The sequence below is a fragment of the Ascaphus truei genome, chromosome 3 (genome assembly GCF_040206685.1).
Source record: "Ascaphus truei isolate aAscTru1 chromosome 3, aAscTru1.hap1, whole genome shotgun sequence".
In the NCBI taxonomy this organism is placed as follows: Eukaryota; Metazoa; Chordata; class Amphibia; order Anura; family Ascaphidae; genus Ascaphus; species Ascaphus truei.
The window spans coordinates 100,433,301-100,454,325 of record NC_134485.1 but is presented as its reverse complement, the minus strand read 5'-3'; the positions used below and the strand labels follow the sequence as shown (position 1 = coordinate 100,454,325).

The 21,025-nt window shown below is 40.7% G+C and overlaps 2 protein-coding genes across 7 annotated transcripts in view; both read right to left on the bottom strand.

Moving 5' to 3' along the window:
- Positions 1–21,025, bottom strand: part of DHRSX (dehydrogenase/reductase X-linked) — a 576,187-nt gene that overhangs the window by 532,540 nt on the left and 22,622 nt on the right. The gene's annotated exons all lie outside the window — the stretch shown is intronic.
- ZBED1 (zinc finger BED-type containing 1) overlaps positions 15,241–21,025 on the bottom strand; it is a 133,136-nt gene continuing 127,351 nt past the window's right edge. For all 4 annotated transcript variants that reach the window (XM_075594593.1, XM_075594589.1, XM_075594590.1 and 1 more), the window contains exon 2: positions 15,241–17,716. In XM_075594593.1, coding sequence (XP_075450708.1) covers positions 15,575–17,662 — 2,088 coding nt within the window. In that variant the 5' untranslated portion in view covers positions 17,663–17,716 and the 3' untranslated portion in view covers positions 15,241–15,574. The remainder of the gene's footprint in view (positions 17,717–21,025) is intronic.

Genomic DNA, 21,025 nt, shown 5'->3' with positions numbered 1-21,025 from the left:
ATTCATGGACTATTCATTGAATCGGCGAGCTTGCAAAATGCCAGAAAGCTCGCTTCCCTAGTTAGACGAACGAACGAACGAGAGAGAGAAAGAGGGGGGAAGAAGAGAGAGAGAGAGAGAGAGAGAGAGAGAGAGAGAGGAAACAGAGGAGGAAGATTAGAGAGGGAGAGGTGTTAGAAAGAGAGGGGGAAGTGGGTAGAGTGGGTGAGTAGTGAGAAAAAACTAATTAGGAGAGGGACCCCTGACCACCAAGTAAATTAACCTATATTTCACAAGGGGGATAACCTGGACAATATGATAGATTAAATAATTTAAATATATGTTGTACATAGATTTCACTCTTGTATTGTAGCAAATGGGACCAAAAGCACATGCAAACCATACTTTTTTTTAATGCAAAAGATAATGAAAAGGATAATGATTATGAAAACAGTTAAAACACCAGATCATATGAGATTTAATGCCATGTTCAAGTGTTTTTGCATCGACAATATCAGTTTAATCAATAGGCCACTTAATGTCTTGTCTATACTGTATCTGTAACATTTAGAAATACAACAGATAAGCACCATCGTATTTTAATGAAAAACCCAGATTGTCACTAAAGTGCGATAGCCATTATTTGTTTCAAGGGGCTTTACAACCTCAATGGGCATTAAAGCTGCAGACCAAGCAATATCCTACATGTGTATTTTTTTTTAAAAATAAATCAGTTATGTTCTATGAGAAAACACTTGTAGAATTTTTTTTAAACAGCTTTAAATGACATTTCTAATGTATTATAATGTAACAAGCCTTTTTTGTTTCTATAGCAACCATTTACAAAGTCACATCCCCTTCCTCTTCAGAAACAGACCCTGGCACCCCCCCCCCCCCCCCGTTTGAACCCTACCCTCTCTCTAGCAGTGCACCACTTCTATCTAGTGACTGCCGGGTCACATGATCTTCCCCACAGAACATTCTAATCTTTGGTCCTCTTCTGCTGCACTGACAGACAGTTAGTGAACCCCCGAGCCAAATCTTCGCAGATCGATCCGTTCTCCTGTGATCGATCGGCAACTTAGCTAATTACTTATCATTGTGTGGATTGTGTTGATGCACATATTAAAGGGGGTGGAATAAAAAATGGCAGCTTAGACTGCTGCTTTAAGAAGAGATTAGAACTATAGCCGTTAACTGAATTACAGTAACCTCAATGTGTAGATGTAGCCAGGATTTACTGTTCCTGAAGTCGTGGGAAGAAAAGCAAAATGCTGCGGTTGGGCCTCTGGCTGGACCCAACTTTTAGTGTTGGCCGGACGGTCAGCCCTCCCTCAGTCACCGTGCCCGGGACACTTTTCTATGCTCTCTGCCCTGTTGGAGGTCCCTGGTCATTCCTAAAGGTGGTGTTGGCTTCCTCCAGAGCCTGAAATATGTGTTTTGCTGGAGGCAAAAGTGGGTATTCTTTTAGCTTTGTTCTGTACTGTGACATGACCGTGACTTTTTTTCACTTGAGAAATATTGTTACATAGGAATTGCTGCAACATCCGCCTACCGTTAAAATTGAGCCAACAACTAGCACCTAATAAAAGCAGCATGATTATATTCTGCAATATTTTCTGGTGTGCTTTAAAGAGGGATACTTTCCGCTCAAATGTTACACGGAGGCTACATATAGCTTAAATTATGTAACAAATAAATGGCAAGTGTGTTGCATGGTTGAGCGCTTTAACCTTATTACATCTTCAATACAAAAAACAGGGTCATTCAATTTCAATGAGTCTTTCTATTTACATGGTACAGTACATGTGCTAATGGGATACGATATTTTGTCATCATCAATGCACGTGGGATACTTCTGTGACATTTGATTAGTAATATTAATAGAAGTTTATACAATTCTACTACATACAGTGTATACAGAACTACAAATATATTTTGTTCAGGGTAGAGGTTACAATTTAATTTTAGCACCTAAGGCACAAGGAGGTAAGGAAACGTTCCCAAAGTCCAAAATGGATGGCACTGGAATTCGAACCAAAGGGACACCAAAGACTCCTACTTTTCACTAGTAAAACGGAAATAGCCGTGTTAGTCCAGTTGCGATAGTGCAGAATAAATGAGTTCTTCAGTATTAGGTGATACCTTTTTTATTTGGACTAACAAATTATGCCATAGGACAAACTTTCGAGAGTTGTACTCTCTTCTTCAGGTCAGCAATACGTCTGTATATTATTACATATTGCTGACCTGAAGAATAGAGAACTCTCGAAAGCTAATAATCACCTATTACTGAAGAACTCATTTATTCTGCACTTTTCACTAGCATAGTAAGCACGGTAAGCACACTTCCATTCAAGTGCATAGGAGTTAATGTATACGCGGTGTTATCCTCAGGTTCTCACTATATTGAGCAGGAGCCGAAATTAAATTATTTTGCTTATACAATTATAACGTTTTACATTAATGCTAAATACTTCTGCAGTCTGCATATTGTGCGCTTTCTCCGCTCTTTTCGTTTTGTCTTGTATTGTGAGCCCCCTTTTTATGAGCTCACATTCTAGGAGACTGGAGTTCTCCTGCGGACGGCACCACAAGTATCTGCAGTGTTATTTCTTGGGACAGCGCGAGCGCGGACTTCCGTTAATTATCTGCATTTTTATATGATAAATAAAAGGTATACAGAGAGTCTGCAGGTTGTCCAAGCAAGGAATACTTTAAAAAAAAATCAATATATTTCCACCTTAGCTATCACTGGGATTCTTCTTGCCGTATTGGCCAGTGCTATGCACAGCCTCCTAACCATTCTACTCTTTCTTCAATGAGATTTCGGTTTGTCTTCAGCGTGTCTCTTCAGCAGCTGTGCTCCAGACTGGTAATCTTGTTTTTGAAAAGCTCCTCTGTGAGCAAACTCTTTTCCAGATGGATAATCCTGGTACAGTATATGCCTCTTTTAACCAAGCCCCGAGTCAGTCCTTTGATTTATTTTGGCATCGCGACCTAGCTTAATAATTAAATTGTCGATTCCCCGGCTCATGTATGTGACCATTTAAAAATCCTTTCTGTCCCCAGGGGACAATGAAAAAGGCTATTGTAATTTTGTAAGAAAAATGTTACATTTTCTATACTGGTCTAATGAACAAAAAAAGATGGTTTTTCTTTATACATGACAAAGTAAATGTGATCCTTCGCCTTTTTTTTTTGTTGTAAATTCTTTATTTATAATCCATATTTTTTTTTAACAGTTAACATATACAATACAGTACAATTTATAATGACAAAAAAAAAAAACATATCATCGTTTAACACTCTACAGTCAGCCATACTCAGACCCGAAGTCATCGTAGTCTCGGAACCATATAAGGAACGTTGCTACAAAAGTAAGCATCGTTTCCGTATAGTTTGGCGTAACATTACAGTAGACAATAACTTGCATAGTATAGCATAACATAAATTATATAATAGAGTACCGGATATACAATAACATAATAACTGACCACGTTAAAAATAAATACAATCACACAATAAACAAAGAAACTGACACAAATAGAAAATTATAATTGAACAAAAGAATAAGAAAATAAAAAACCCCATAATTAATAGTCCAAATTATCCTTATCCCAATTATTCTCACTAAGGAAATTGCTTTCACTTTAAAGTCCTGTCACCGTGTTCTATTGATCCATCGCCTTTTTTTGGTTCAATAGAAGGTATCCATAACACACACACACACACAGTAAGGAATTCTATCACACTGCATAAGGGACTATCTTTAAAGCTCTTAACACAATTTATGTTGAATTGAAACAGCAGCCCCCCACAACCCACAGCTAAACTGCAGCACTTTAACCCTTTGGGTGCTTTGGGACATAGTGTCTGGCACTCCAGGGGCCTTATGTCATAGTGCCTATGTCACGCCCTTTTAGTGCTCGGAGCCGTTTCCGGATTAAGTAACGCTGTGGTCCCGTGAGTTTTTTTTTTCCATTGGGGCTTTGACACACTGGTGTCACGGCCCGCCCGGCACCCAAAGGGTTAAAACTCTGGGGGCGTTTGGCGAGATTTTTTTTTTTTTTTTTTTTTTTATAGCACCTAGAAGAATAAACAAAAAAAGTATGGTTGTGGGGTCACCCAGTCAGAGGCTGGAAAGTAATCTCACAGCTTCCTATTGGCCGCCAGAATGAGGCTGACCCCAGTAGCCATATGCTGTCTCCTAAATTAATTCTTATAAAGTGAAATTTTAATATTAGATATCTCAGGAGAACTACGGCGTCTCTGTAGCTTGAAGTGTCGTGGTGCAGTCCCATGGGGCCCCTTTTCATATAAAGAACACACACAGCCTTAGCAAGCTCAAAACCTCAACCCACTGCATTGTGTATAATATATGTATTTGTTTCTTTTGTGTCATTTGGAGTGCTACTGGGTTTGTGCCCTAATCTATACAACAAGAGACAAAAAAGGCCCCAATGCTACACCCAATATGACAAATAATTAAGTACATCACTATGTATTTTATCTATATTCTTTCATCTTAAATATGGGTCATTTAGTTCATTGCTTTGACCAAAATATTTTAAGCACATACATGCATATATACATTTCCCAGAATCCCTGGCTGCAGTCGAAGCATTATATGCCAAGAGATAATGGGGAAAAGCAGGGTTGCAGCCCTGTCTGAGACAAATAAAAATATCACTTATTGATACATTTGCATAACATACATATACACACAGAAAACGAACAGCACTCTAATTAGCCTATGCAACAACAGAAGAAAATAAATGTCGGTGGAAGCATTGATCTAAAAGGCACAAATAATACATGAATGCAAAATGCATAAACACGCAACGAAAGTATTAAGGAAATATATAAAAACATACAATAACAGGGCAAGATGCACACTATGATAGGGTAAAAACATAGATATATACATGTACATACACACGTTAAAAAAAAAAAAAAGGACGAGCACAGATTGCTGCTTTAAAAATGTAGTCTTGCACAGGGACCAAGCTGAAATACTGACAGTGAAATTAAATGAAAACTACAGCAAATTCTGCTTTTCAAAAAAAATAAATTTATATATAAAAATGGCACAATATAAGTTTATTATTTTTTTTTGTTTTTTTAAAGTTAGCCCTGTGAATGTTTGTCATGGTAGCCTCAAGGTTAGCGCGCCTAAACATAATCATTATTGCTCAAGTTCAACAAAGTCCCTAGTCTACCATATATTGTTTATGTGTAGGATACCATACAAACAGTCTTAAAACACTCATACCTCCTCATATAAAATAGCAGTATGTGCTATCAAACCCGGAGTGCTGGCAACCGTGAATACAGCACGTACACGTCACGCATCCCATGCCACGACTACATCATGGATTTGTTTCTTCTTTTCTATATGCAGTTGAGCATACACAAAGAACAGTATAAAATGTGTAGTGTAGGTAACTACTAAAAGTGTCCACCTGGAAAGTGGTTGCAGACTTAACATGTTTTGGCCAAAAGACTAAACCAAAATGACCCATACTTATGAGAAGTAAAGAAAAATATAGAAATTAATGAAATAATTTGCCATATTGGATGTGTATTGGGGCTTCTTATTTATTATACTTGTTCCATTATATGAAGACATACAAACACTGCACGGGTTCCTCTGAAACAGCCATCACTGCAAACTAAGAAAGGAAATAGTGATAATGAACAATAACCGTATTTTATGAAGCATGTAAATATCTAGTTGCATATATTTTTGCTTAGTTTATGATGCTGGAGGATTTAGCAATTATTTACAAATTAGAGAATTTGAACTGCAGTGTTCGTACCCCGGTATGACTTCATATAATGGAACTAGTATAATAGTAAACCAAGAAGCCCCAATACACATCCAATATGACAAATTATTTCATTAATTTCTATATGATTTTTTTACTTCTTATAAGTATGGGTCAAAAAGAAAAAATGGTAAGATAATTGAGAGCGGTGTATAACTCGTTTGTTTAGCATAGGATTTAAAAATTAGGTCAACGACGAACACAAATGTAACAGGTATTCCCCCCCCCCCCCCCAATCGCAGATATAGTGTGGGGTGCAAGGAAAACATACGGTGTTACCATAGGTGTGGTGCATTACCTGTTGGCTCGCAGGAGGGCTGAGCTTCCGCCATGGGGAACCTGGGGCAATTATACTAGGGGTACTCACTTACATCGGTGCAGCGCCTCCACCTGCGATGGCTCCCACCAGAGAGGGAGTGGTTCCTCGCAGGACAATCACAATAATCACATACACGGTGAGGTATAATAACTAATACTATTTACTTAGGAACATAAGATAAACACATATCATGACAATGCCAACATAACCGGTGTCCCTCTCTAGAGGAGACACTTACCACTGCGTCGCGCAGGACGCTTTCTCAACACCAGGTGATCCCACCCAATGTCCATAGAGTCCCACCAAATGTCACGCACTCTTGCAGAGAGAAGCAATGGCTGACTGCGCAGTCACAATTACACTAAGGGCCCGTTGGTGCACTTATGACTGTATAGTACCTGCCGAGCACTCCGGTGCTCGGATCAGCAACACTTCGAAAAGGGTCAGACGTGCGATGAATCCGTGTGATCCCACCCTTGAGTTATTCTCTGTGGCCCCGACTTGAGCCCGAACTCCTTCTCTGGAACCGCAGCGTCCGCTGAGTCCCTACCTAACACTATAACAACATGACACACACTGTACTATAGGCCGTCCCTATAGCACAGCAACCTTAAGTGGCTTAAGGAAAACTCCTAGGGCCTGCGGGGGTGCCTATCCTATGCAGGTAGGTCCCTGCACCCACCCTACTCGTAACATGGGCCCTGGGCCATGGCTCCCCGGATTGGTTACCGCTATGAACCCCCCAGTTGCCTCATACTACGCGCAACGCGGACCTGGGCTATGGCTCCCCGGACTGGTTACCGCTATGAACCCCCCCCCACCCAGTTGCCTCACGCCACTTGCAACACGGACCCCGGGCTATGGCTCCCCGGACTGGTTACCGCTATGAACCCCCCAGTTGTCTCACGTCGCTTGCCTCACCTAATTCCTGCAGCAACGCTCTGCAGACTAACACTCAGCCCACTTGTCCCTTTCTATTTCCCAGCTCTAACTACAGCAAGTGACAGGGTCCCTAAACTGAGGCTATCCCTGGCAACACTCACTAACCTTGTGAGGAATCAGGGCTAACTTGGACCTTAGGGCCGCTGGCCTAGTGCAGGGAGTCCCTGACTCCTGCACCCTACCTCCTTCCCTGGGCTGCTCCTGACTCTGACTGCCAGCGTCGTCCAAGCCCGCGAAATATATCCTTTCCTCCAGTGCAATCCTGCAGCCCTATTGGCTCCTATGAGGCACCTGATGCCTCCCTCGCTATGCTCCATGGGAGTTGTAGTCCCATAGAGCCTATCTGGGCATTGGGGCCGCGTGCGCACTTCCCCTGCGCATGCGCAAGCCTTTAGGGGCCGCCTCAATGTTTCCCTACTCTGCTCTGGCACTCGCGCGACTCTAACTGACTCTGGGCTATCTTCTGCACATGCGCGATCACTTCGCATGCGCGAGTCCTTCTCTAATGGCGGCGCACTCTCCGCCCGGCTCCGAGAGTGCCGGGATCCCAATGACGCACGCGTCCCCGGCAACCCCCGAGCCGGGACCTGACTGCCCTCACCCCTGCAATCGCCGGTCGGAGCCGCCATTGGACGCGGCGGCCCCCGCGATCGGCAGCTAGGTGAGGGGGGTGCTGACCGGCTGGGGAGACCAGGTTACACAAAAATTAAACTTTCTAATTTGTTTTTAACAGAAACAGAGCCTACTGTCTCAAAGGCATTATTCAATATTCCATTTTAACATAACTTTGTTATGTTATAAAAAAAATTAGGTGTGCACCTATGGTACAACGCAACTCTTCTGGCTGTATTGCGCTTCCTTGCACAGACCTCCCTTCTAGTATTGGAATTATTTTGTTTGACTAGGTAGCACCCTTATAATATCCTGTCAATCAATCAGGCAATTTATACATCTTGAGATAACAACACAGTTGAGTAATACAGACCCTTTTTGTGTTCCTTATTCAATAATGCTGTGAAGATGTCCTCTCCCTTTCCTAAGAGTATTTCAGCCCCATTTAAACAAACGCAGTTCATATTTCTCCCAAGCGAGGATCAGGTTGCTTCGTAGCATATTGAATATGGACAGAAGTTCATACTCAGTTTTCGATCCTTGATAAAGGAAAGAAATGCAAAAGGTTCTTCATATTGGATGTTCCGAGTATATGAAGAGAGAGAATGATTCACTACAAACCTCCATGATGATTACAAGGACAAGAAAGAGACTGAACTACAGTTAACGCAAACTACCTGGCACAGTACAATACAAAGCGGTTACCTAGCTTTAAAGAAGTATGAACGAAGAGAATATTCTTTATTCTGGTCTCAAGAACAATCTTCCTGTTGACATCTCATTTTATTCCAGCACAAATTTATAGCATTGACATGGATCAAAGCAATAAAGTTTAGGCCCAACATGAAAATATATCTTAGACTTGGTTTTATACATTAGTCAGAATTAGGATAGATTATTTTGGCAGCATGAATGAATTGCAGAAAAATAACCCTACTTTATGGAAAAAACATTTGCTTTTTTTTTTTTTTTTTAGCATGGTATGAGAAAAGGGCATCAAAATGTAATACAGTGAAATAATAGCAGTAGCAAAAGAGTGCACATAATTCATACCTCGAGTATTAGATACCCGGTAAAAGTTTTTTGATCAAAAAAAAATGTAACGTAAAAAGTGCTTGAAATGCATTGCAGGGGCCAGAGAAACTGACGTTTCAAAGAGCTCACTGCATTGATCTCTTCAGTGATGAGTAACAAATGCATTACAATGCAATCCAATAATGGTCCCGCCAACACTGGAGCCGTTAAAGTGCCACAGCCATTGTCAACAGTCACTACATTTAAGTAAATAGTGGTTATTATTTACAATGGCTATCACAATTAAGTTCCCACAAAGTGACAGGACCCTGGGAAAACAACCCCATAGAAAAATCGATCACATTTTTATTTATCCAGTAAAAAATGGTTTTATATTTTCACTCAGATTAGAAATGTTATTGGTGTCTCTTAAAGGCGCTGTGTAATACAGTAGGCATAAGCTTAAAGGGGCCCATGTCAAAATGGACTTGAAGCAAAAGACAACACTGTGCTCATTTGCATGTCATTTCCCAGAATCCCTTGCTGCAGTGGAAGCACTGTATGCAAAGAGATAGGACATGTCCGAGACATGAATGTGCTCACAAGTGATGTTTTTGAAATCAGAGAGCCATTGATGAATAATTATGTTGTGTTTCTAACAAATATATGCTATTCAAAAGTGTCACAGTGAATTATTTTTTTTAATTCCTCTTTGGCCACTGCACCTTCTCAGCCACTGCAAGGTTCAGGCCTCAATAAAATGTGCGCTCACAAATAGTTTCTAAACAGAAAGAAAATTATTTACAGATGTAGGAGACGTTACCACTCCCGTTAACGCTGGTGTGTTATTTACCAGTAGAGCTGTCAAAAACAATGGTTGAGAAAGAACGCGTTATTTAATGTAGTATATTATGGGGTATTTTGCGTTAACGGAGGTAATAACATCGGCCAGGTTTGTAGACTATGATTACGTTTTGAGAACTACCCCAGGATACACTAACCTCAGATACTGGTTATCACACTGAACCGGTGTTAACTTCCATTGACTTTAACACAATACCCTGTATCAGAGGTTAGTGAATCCCCCCCCCCCCTCCCAAGGCCCTTACTCAATAGGCTACGAAGCTTGAAGCTCTCCCCTGTGCTGGAATAGATTGTTGTTCCATTTGCATGGAGAAGCAGCATATTAAATACAGGTACACACATACACACACACACACACAGTTAAAACCTACAAAAATCTTAATCCCTGCTCTGCCAGAGAGACATAAAATTGGCTGTGTGTGTCCCGTAGGTAAATAACATTACACAAAAAACTTTTTCGTGGAAATGCAGCAATGCTTTTACTTAAAACCAATGGGGGGGGGGGGGGGGGGCTTCTCTCAAGCACTGAAGCAATTCAAACAATTGTTTATTTGTTTGATGATTTTGTTTCATTACAAGAATGAATACTCCATTAGCACTGGCACATATCTGGTGGAATACTTACATTAACTTGTTGCCGAGTAATTTCATTGTACTGGTCTAATTTGTGTCGCTAAGGGAAATTAAATGTTTGAAGGAATTAAGATCGAAGAGATATGAAATGTAATTTGTTACGCATTTACAGGTTTTGAAATCTTTCACATGCGGTGATAAGACATTTTAATTGATTCCAAGTCATGAAAGCAGGAGGTGAAAAGTAGTTATTATGAAGAAAAGAAAAAAGTGATGCTCAGTCCCAACCGAATACCAAATATCACCCTCATTTTTTTTTTTTAAAGAAAGCCCATTCACGCAGGAATAATATACATCTCAATAAAGGAAGAGGTTGTGCACTCAACGGACTTGTGGACCAGCTACCAGGTGTTTATTCCGAATTAGTCTTTTCGGTCCACTTTAATAAACACCTGCAAACCTTTCCACAATTCCGGTGAGCGTACAAACTATTTCCTTTATTTATGTATTTCAGCCTTCATCGATGCACCCAGGCAACTGACCACCGGATTACCACGAGAACCCCCTATCTGTTTAATAAATATATACATACATATATTCGCAGAATAAACGGATAATAATAATAGCATGTTCTTGTATAGCGCTGCTAGTTTTACGTAGTGCTTTACAGAGACATTTTTGCCTGACCCGTGGAGTTTATAATCTGTTTTTGATGCCTGAGGCACAGGGGGATAAAGTAACTTGCCCACGATTACAGCTGGTTCCCCTGCTTCAAACTCGGTGCCAGTCAGTGTCTTTACTCACTGACCCACTGCTTCTCCCAGTGTTTAACTGCTGCACTTAGGAAAGTGAATCTATATTTAAAAAAAAAAAAAGTTTATTAATGATTTTTACATAAATATATTTAATAAATATAACAAATCACCAAGAATAAATCAATCAATTAAAAAATCACCCAATATGAAAAATACAACAATATAAAATCGAAATAACAAAAACAAATCAGCACAATACTAAAACAACTCAATTGCCAAAAAGGCAACAGTAACATAAACGTTGACAGTGAAAATAGTCCCACTACAGCATAATCTTGTGGTGGAGGGAGAAATTTGTGAAAAAGCATGAACGGCATATGGTACAAGGTGTGTCTCCAATAAGTGCCATTAAACATATGCAATGGCAATTTCCTTATATAGAGTTAAAGTGCAGAACAGGCCAAATGGGCAGCCTTTAAATGAGTCAGCTGCGGCATTTCAACTAATATATTATAATAGATTTACTGCAGGCAGTCTCGTTATTAATGAAATGAAGCCAACAATATGATGGCGGAATTTTTTTTGTGAACACCCACTGGGCATAGAGTTAAGAGTTACCCAATGTAAAGTCCATTGTTTTCTTAAATGTCACGGAACTGCGCCATTGAGATGAGTCATTGCTAAACTCTGACCCCTATGCCCGCTGCCGCACTGGTCTAGTGGTTTGTTGCGGGTTGGGGCTGCCCAGTATTTGGCGGTGGCGCACCCCCCTCAGAGGAGAGCAGTGATGCAGGTCTCCATAATGATGCAGTTACGCAATATTTAAGAGCACAACAGACTCCCTGGGAGGTGTTCTCACTAACATTAACCAGCATGTTCAAAAAGAATATGCAGCAAGTGACGTGGTTGTGTTAATATCACACTTTTGTAGTTTGCAACAAACTTCATCATCAAAAGGCTGCTTGCACACTCCAAGGGCTGCAGCAAGGTGAACAATTTATTTGCTGCCTTATAGGCCCACAAGACATTAAATGGTCAGCTTTAAATCATTAATAACTGTCAGCTAATGAAATCTCTTGAGCAAGAGATTGTCGGCAGTAAATCTACTAATGTCATACTCTTCACAAAACTGCAGCGGAAGAGCTTAAAGGCGGCTTACATGGACGATGGGTCTCTGCACTTTAACCATTTCAGTGCCCTGACGTGCGGTGTACATCCATAAAGGTGCCCCGCCCCCTCCCCCCCACCCAAGGGCCAATGATATACCCTGTACGTCATAGTCCCTTGCTCGTTTTTATGGGGCTGAATGCAATTATCGCTCTCATGTGCGTACTTCCGGCGGTCCAGAACAAGAGTCGCATCCATTGATTGCTCTGAAGAGCGGTCACGTGATGCAGAAGTGCCAGAGGGTCCGTGGCCTTCACTGAAGGGGTTAACTCTATATACACGGAAATCGACCGCTTTCAGTACCGTATATATATTTAAGGGTAATTGTTGGAGACCTACACCGAGCATTTTATCTTGCACAAGTTGCTGCAATTATGCTGAATATTTTATTCTCCCTTCGCCCCAAGACGATAATGAGACGGTTTAGATGGTCAACTTTGATAGTTACCTTTTTAATCATTTGTTAAGTAATGTGCTGTTTAAGTTTTTGTTCATTAGATCTATTTTTTTCAATGATGGATTTTTCATATTGAGTGATGTGTATAATTACCATGAATGTTCTTACTTGGTGATTGTTTATCAAATATATTTGAAACGGTTCACCACATATGTGTATGTGTATGTGTATGTGTATGTGTATGTATATATATATATACAGTATATATATAAAAAATGGAATAACTTTGTGAATCTTGGTTTTCATTTCTAGACGCAGTGCCATCTACATGACCACTATGGGTGAATAGTTAGGTAGGTTGCATGGGACTTCACAGTATCATCGCACTAGGCCACACTAATGTGTATCAAAATGTATTGAGACAGTGTCATGTCTACACCAGAAAGAGGTACAGATGTAGCACGAGTCTCCATCTCTGGAGTCGCGGCTGCAAAAGCAAAAAGCAGTGGTTTCCCTTAGACAGTACCTGCTGCGACATCCCTGCAGAGTTCTATGCTTCTGGATCGGACTCCCCCCCCCCCCCCCCCCGCCATAGCGATAGTCCTGCTGGGGCAGCCACGGTTGCGGTCACGCCGCTTGCTCCGGTGCCAGACACAGTAAGGGTGGCTGCATGTGGAAGCGAGCATTCTTTGATGCAGAGGTCCATATTCAAATATATAAAATGTGAAGTCGCTTACCTATGGTGAAGATTTTTTTTTTTTAATAACATTCATTTAAAAAGGAGCTGAACGCTTCACCAGCAAGGGGAAGCCATACCTATTAATTTGACACGCTAAAGCAAAGCATAACTGGAAGGCGGCAGCAAAACAGATTAAAGAAGAGGATTTGGAAAGATGGAATCCCTGCCTGCTGACCAAATAAACATGTTGTAAACAATTGAACAATGGAATTGGCTCTCAAACAAAATGTAACTAGGTTTAACAGGGCAGTTCACTTTTTTAAATTATTATTTAAACAACTTATTAGTGTAATTGATTAGATAGATTTAATCACCCTTAAATAAATGATCTTAATTATTTCTATCTCGTGGAAAAAAAAAATATATATACACACACACACACACACACACACACACACACACACACACACGTCGGGCACAGTGGTTTCAAGTATATCACCTACTTGATTATTTGTTTGATCAGTCTGACCAACGATTGCACCATAGTCACTTTGTCATCTTAGTGCTGTTCCTTTGTGAGCAATGTTGACGACTGCCAGTCTTATCATCAAAATACATTAGTTAAAGAAACTTATTAAACAATTCAATTTCAGAATTTTTGATTCTTTGGAAATTAAGCACGTGTCCCTTTTCTTTAGAGATCCTGACGGGAGTCAATAAAAGGAAGTTATTTTTCAAATATTTTATTTCTATGCAACGTTAGTTGGGTTTCTAAACATTACATTTAGTGCTGGAGCACAAGAAAATAAATGCTGTTTTAAGCTCGCCCATCCCATTTCTGCTTAATCAGTAGATCCTGGCACACACATGAATGAATCTTGTGTAAGATCTCCTTTCTCTCCCTTCACCCCCGGGGGAGGGGTGGAGATGTATTTGCTGCTGCGACAAGCATGGGAATATACTGTATATATCACATTTCCTTTCATTTTTTATTTTTTTTAGATTCTTGCCACTAGAACAATATAATTATTAGGACACTTCTGGTTTTTAACTGTAGCTCACCCATAGCACATGCAGTGCTTATTAAATGTTAACCCTTTATACGCCTATATACATGTCCTGCACCCCAAGCTGGTAGCTGCAGTGTTTTGCTTCCACTGCATAGAGAGAAGCTGAATACATACAATACATAAAGACTGTATAATATTGGTAATGTAGGACCTAATGAAATGGGTTTACCGTGATGTGATTGTAGGCTTAAAATATTGATCTAAATGACCCATATTTAGAATATAGATAAAATACATAGTAATGTACAAAATAATTTCTCAGATTGGGGCTTTGTTGTATAGATTAGGTCACAAACCCAGTAGCACTCAAAACACACATACATACATACACACACACACACACACACACACAATGTAGTGGGTTTGGGTTTTGAGCTTGCCAAGACTGTGTATGTCTAAACGATGGAATGAACAACCAGAATGCAACATCTCTATATGATCAGATAAACAGATGACGCTTGAGGCACAAAATAGAAAATAAAAATTGGATGCTTTGTGCTCCATGGACCACCAAGAGAAAAAGTATCTGGCAATTTGCCAATAAGCACAGGAGTAAGTTCATGGTCTTAATAAAAAGGCCAACTAACAGGAAAGTTAGAAAAGGATCTCAGACTGCAAATAAAAAGAGGTATATGTGGTGTAAATGCTGCTTACCTACTGTATATGGACTTTTCATTACTATAATGGATAAAATACATGTATTTTCATTACCAGGGCTCAGAATACCTTAAAAGTCTCTAACTTTGGGACAAAGTAGGCTCAAATTCTAGGACAAGGAACCTTCTCTGACAAAAAACAGTTAGCCGACATAAATACCAATATTTACTAAGCGGTGCTACGCTATTAGACACGATCCTGTGCAAGAAGACTCGTTATGGCCCATTCAGGTGTCTTCCAGCACTGGAAGGGGGTCTCATTTCATAGCACCACTTATTAAATATGGGCCAAAAAATACACCCTAATATTCAGATAAAATTCCCTATTAACACAAAATACAGCTGGTGATTAAATGGTTTAAAAGAACAAATCCAAAACAAGTGCCTAAAAGTCTTCTTTTATTGGTGGATTTGAAGCTTCAGAATTACAATATCATGTATTTTCTGTAAAAGCTCTTGCACACCATCTACATATATATTTTATTGTTATGGCCCCAATAAATAATATTTTGTTCAGGAACTGTGTCTAGTTAAGAGATTTGGATTTGCATGTCTTGGTACAATGGGAAACACATACAAACATCAGAGGCTAAAATTATCTATATTTACAATGAATATAGCATCCAAATAAAAGTATTTAATTTTTTTTGGTAGCTGGTAAAACAAATACTTTTTTTTCTTTATGTTACTATTAAAAACGTACCACAAGTGTTCATTTACATGAACCCACTGTCCCGTATTGAAAAGAAACTGCTGCTTACATTTACTGCATCACTTAAATTAAAAAAGTGTTCTTGTTGCAACCCCCATTCTCCTTCATCATCATCTTCAGGCTCGGCTTCAGACCAGTTGCGCGTATTTTCATACAAAAATATCTGCTCATCCACATGACCGGGGGCCAATCTGTTTCTTTTAGCTTTTACAACATTGGCTGATGAACTGAAGAGGCGTTCAGGGAAGACTCTGGTGGCTGTGATGCACCAGTACTTTTGAAGTACCTTTGGTAAAACTGGAAATAATGCCAAGCGGTCAGACCACCACTTGAGTGGATCCTCGTTTAAGCCGAGAACCTTTTGCGATTTAAAATTGCTCAACTCTTCCACGACCTGAGCGTGCCATTCCTCTTGATCTTCAGATGTTCCTGACTGGCAGAAAATTTCAGCCAACATGTTGTTGATGCTACTACTAGGAGGAGGGGTGGAGGAAATCATCATTTTTTTCATTGCTGGCTCTTCTGACAGGACAAAAACTTTATCATCAGTTCGAAAGTTCTCCTTCCCTCTGTCCAAGAGGCTTTTTGCTTCATCGATCACCCGGTTTTCCACTTGGGCACGCTCAAACGCGGACAAGAAGGGAAGTTTTTTGTACCTTGGATCTAAAAAAGTTGCAACATTAAGAAACATGTCTATTTCTGGTGTCTGCTGATAGGTGGTTGATAGCGCTTTTGCTATCACTTCTTTAGCCATGCTCATTTCTTTTAGGTCAGTCTCTTTGATGTTCAATGATGTGTTAAGCAGCATATGAAGAAGGGGTTTTACCATGCTGATCATGGGATATTTTGATACAGACATCATCTCAGCTACTTGTTTGAAAGGATGTAGCAGGTCCACCAGACCTTCAATTGTATTCCACTCATTGGCTTCCAACATGAGGTGATGGTTATTACTATCTTCCACCAAAACACCTGCGACTGTAAACTGCTGTTCTTTAAGACGCTGAAGCATGGCAAGTGTGCTGCCCCACCAAGAAACACGGTCACTTATAAGCATACAGGGCAAAAAGTTTTGCTGTTTCTGCTTCTCACATAGCATGTACATTGCCACAGAGGATTGCTGAAAATACTCAACCAGTTTCCTACACCTGGAAAGTAGTCCACAAAGTTTTGGAAGTTGAAAAGCTTGTTGTATTCCCATGTTAAATGTGTGTGCTAAACAAGGCATATCTACTGGGATATCCAGAAGGGAACACGCCTTAATAATGTCTTTACTGTAATCTGTTGTAGCACCAAAGACTTTTGTATTGATTCCCCATTCTATAAAGGCTTCATAAAGGACACGTGTAATAGTCTCTGCTTTGTTTTCCTGTGGCACTTCAAATGTTTTTAGACATCGGGAGTTTACGGACAGGCAATGAGAAGCACCACTGTTCAGAAAGTGGACAGAGAGCGTCACATATGATCTGTTCTGATTTTCGCTTCTCCACATGTCTGTGGATATTCCACACCACAGAATGTCAATGAGTTCCTTCAAAATTATATCTCGAACGGCGTTGTGTTTTTCAGGCAACACTTTGGTGCATATATACTTCCTGCTGGGGAACTCATACCTGGGATCAGCTGTTTTCAAAAGCAACTTAAATGTAGGCTCATCCAATATGGAAGCGGGGAACATGCCCTCACAAATCAGCCCGATGACAGCAGATGTCAGCTCAAGGTGCTTTTTGCTTTCAAAGTTATGGCTGTTTTTCATGATCAAGTTATCCTGAACATAGCCTTGTTGGGAAGATTCTGGCTTTAATTTGGAGAAAGCGGTGGCAAAGGCTTCCCTCATTTGCTCGGTGTTGCTCTTTACAAATTCACAAAACTCATCTGGGTGGTTTTTCTCAAGGTGGTAAGAAAGGTTGGAGGTATTCCCAGAGTAGGCGATTTGCGCCATGCAGATGCGACAGTAGATCTTCTTCCACTGCAATATACATCCCTCGGCATTGGTGTCAAACCCAAAGTACTTCCATACTTTACTCTTTGCTCTCGGATGAGCCACTAGCTTAAGGTCTGTCTGCAAAACGTCTGCACTCTTATTCTCCATCGCTGGTCAGCTGCCGTTCCTTCAGGTAATCCTTCACTCATTAAGGAGTACCTGCTAAAGGCAGGAAGATAAAGATACAATGAGAAAGCAAAAGTCTGATAACACACTAGGTAAGCTCAGCGCTTTGCAAATCTATTCAGAAACATACATATTAAGAATATATGGGCTGTATGTTAAACTACAAAGAGATCTGCGCCTATTTCTGTCAAAGCACAAAGGCTGTTCGGTAACTTTAAATTCCTCCCTAAGCAGCCATCTCGGCTGTTTTTCGTTTCCTTTTTTTACCGGATAGGAACTGGGTGCTTCCCGGAGCGGACCTGTGGCATTTTCAACTCTAAGAACCCTCTAGTTCATTAGCTACTTACCGGGGAAAGTACCTGTGTTTTAGTTCCCTCAAGGAAAAATAAAATGGTCATTCACATCGCTCACATCACACAGACCAATAGGAAGTCACAACACTAACCACTGTTGTGGCTTTCTATTAGGCAGGCAATACAGTCCTGGTGCGAAACTAAAGGAATACCGGTACTTTCAACAGCTGATATCTTGGGAACTGGGGCGTTCCTGGAACTGAAAACAGTGCAGTTTAGCTCCACGGACTCCCCTGATCCCATAAAAATAAAAAGAGAGGGGGCAGGAAGAGTAAAACAGCGGGATTGCAGCTTAAATAGTAGCAGTTAGAAAACGAAAAAAAGAGAAAAAAAAACAAACCATTGTACTAATATATAACGTATATATTATAAAGTATAATATATACACACACACACACACACACACACACACACACACACACACACACACACACAACGACAGAGAAGCCCAATGCTACATCCAACATGACATATTCTCTTGGAAAAGGGTCATTTAGTTTAACCATTTGGCCAAAGCGTTGTAAGCTTGCGAGCCACGAATGAATGATACATTCTACTGGATATAGATCCAATGTGGTCTTTCTCCCTCCTAATAGAGGTAAATGAGAATTTTAATCCTAATAGAGGTATATTAGTATTTTATCTGGTAGTGTTAGGACTTGCGAACGGGTGTCTGCCTTGTCGTGGCTCGCAAGCTTACAACGCTTTGGCCAAAGGGTTAAACTAAATGACCTTTTTTCAAGAGAATAAGTATTTTACTGTGTATTTCTGTCATGTTGGATGTAGGATTGGGCTTCTCTGTCTGCTGTATACATATGCCACTCTCAATAGCACTCCTTTTTGATAGTTATATACATATATACACATATACATACATACATACATACATACATACATATATACATACATACCTCAGGGGTTCCCAAAGAGAGCTTGCTGGGGTTTTGTGTTTTTTTTTGTGTATATGTGTATATACACACACACACACACACACACACCAATTGTATCCGTTTCCAATAACACTATACATTAACTAAAATATAAGTTTATAGATCAGAAGAATCTAGCATGGATGGTTAGTATTCATTTACTTAACCCTCTGAGTGCTGTGGGGGGCCGCGGCATCAAAGTGCCACAGCCCCTCCGGAAAACCACGATCAGGTGACCGCGGCATCCCTTAACCAGGAAATAGAGAGGAGACGTCCTCATCCACTTCCCTGCAGTTCGCTTTCAGATGAGATCTCCACAAGAAAAGAAGCACTCTACGGGCATGACGTAGCCACTACATCATGGGGCCCCTACAGTGGAATGGGACATCTTGCCCCAGCTACCTTGCCACTGCCATGTAGCCGTCTCTGCTAAGGTAAGTGCATTAGTATTTATTATTAGTGTTAGGGGCTAATTGTAAGAGGTTTAGGGTTAGGGGGTTACATTTTAGGATAAGGGGCCCGGGGTAAAGTTTATAGGGTAAGGGAACCAGGGTACATTTTTTAAGCGGAGGGGTTAATAGGGTAAGGGGTCTGGGGTAAGATTTTTAGGGCAAGTAGACTGGTAAAGGTGAAGTTGAGGCGTTGTTAGGGTAAGGGCTAAGGTTAGGGGCTTACCTTGGCGGCGAAGCAGTCAGCGGCAAGATGCCCTTGTGGTGAGGCAAGTGGCGGCTAAGCGCCAGCGGCGAGGTTGCGGAGAAACTGCCGCGACCAAACATACTACACCGCCGCAGTTACCATGTCTTGGGGGACCCAAAGGGTTAATAGGGCTCACTCAGGTAGTACAGTAGAGAAAATACAAACATAGCTGAAAGCAATAGAAAACGCAGTTAAAACTGCAGTGCTTGGATATTATGGTGTGCTCGGTCAGCATTTTATTTATTTTATTTATTTTTATCCAGAGAATTAATCTGGCTGAGTAGCAAATTGAACATACATCAAAAGGTAAAAAGAAAGGCTTAATGGGAAGAACACACACTACCTTTTGATGTGAGAAAACCAAATCAAATCCCAGTGTAAATTCTACGTGATACATTGGGGAAGTCACTTTATTTGCCTGTGCTTTACGCACCAGAATAGAACTCCAAGCACAACAATAACAGATAGTAACATATTACCAATAGAACGCCCACGCATCACAATGGATAACAGCATGTTGGTTTACCACCATGTTTGTATGAAAGTCAAGATACAAATGGCGTTATTGATTAAACTGCAGTACTGCTGATCAGGGCACTATCGCATGATAACTCCCATTGAAGTCAGTGGGAGTTTCTGTACAATAGTGCTGCGATCGGCACAATCACACAGTGTAATGAATAACCCACAAAGGCCAAGATCCACAAAGCTCTGTTAAGTGACTAAACACAGGTGTGCTCAACTCCAGTCCTCAACCCCGCCCCAGTCAGATTTTCAAGATATCGCTGCTTCAGCACAGGTAGCTCAATCAGTCCCTACACAGGTGGCTTCTGTGCTGAATCTGGGATATCCTGAAAACCTAATCTGTTGGTGCGGCTTGAGGACTGGAGATTCGCGCCGCTACCGCAATGTACTGTATGTGTGTGTGTACAATATTAATAAATAATTTATTCTCACAGCATATCTTTTTTTTTTAAATTTTTAATACACACACACACCCACACACACACACAGCTTCCCCAGTGACACACACACACACACACAGTACCTTCCAAGCCTGTCGCTCACAGCAGCATGGACCGTACACACAAAAAGTGTGCGTCACGTGCATGAGAGTTCGCACAGGCACGCGCGCCCACTACATTACAGGCCTCAGGCTACCCTCATGGTGCCAGCGAAGTAAGCCTTAGAGCGAGTGTACTGTATATTCAAAAGAACAATAAAGTAACATGGTCAGGTTTTCACCTGAAAAGATCATTGTGTTAACTATAATGGGCATTACTGAGAGGGTAAATGCTGCTTTTTCATCTGAACAGCCCATATTCCCTAAAGTCTCTTATGGTTAATGTGGGGATTTTAACATTACG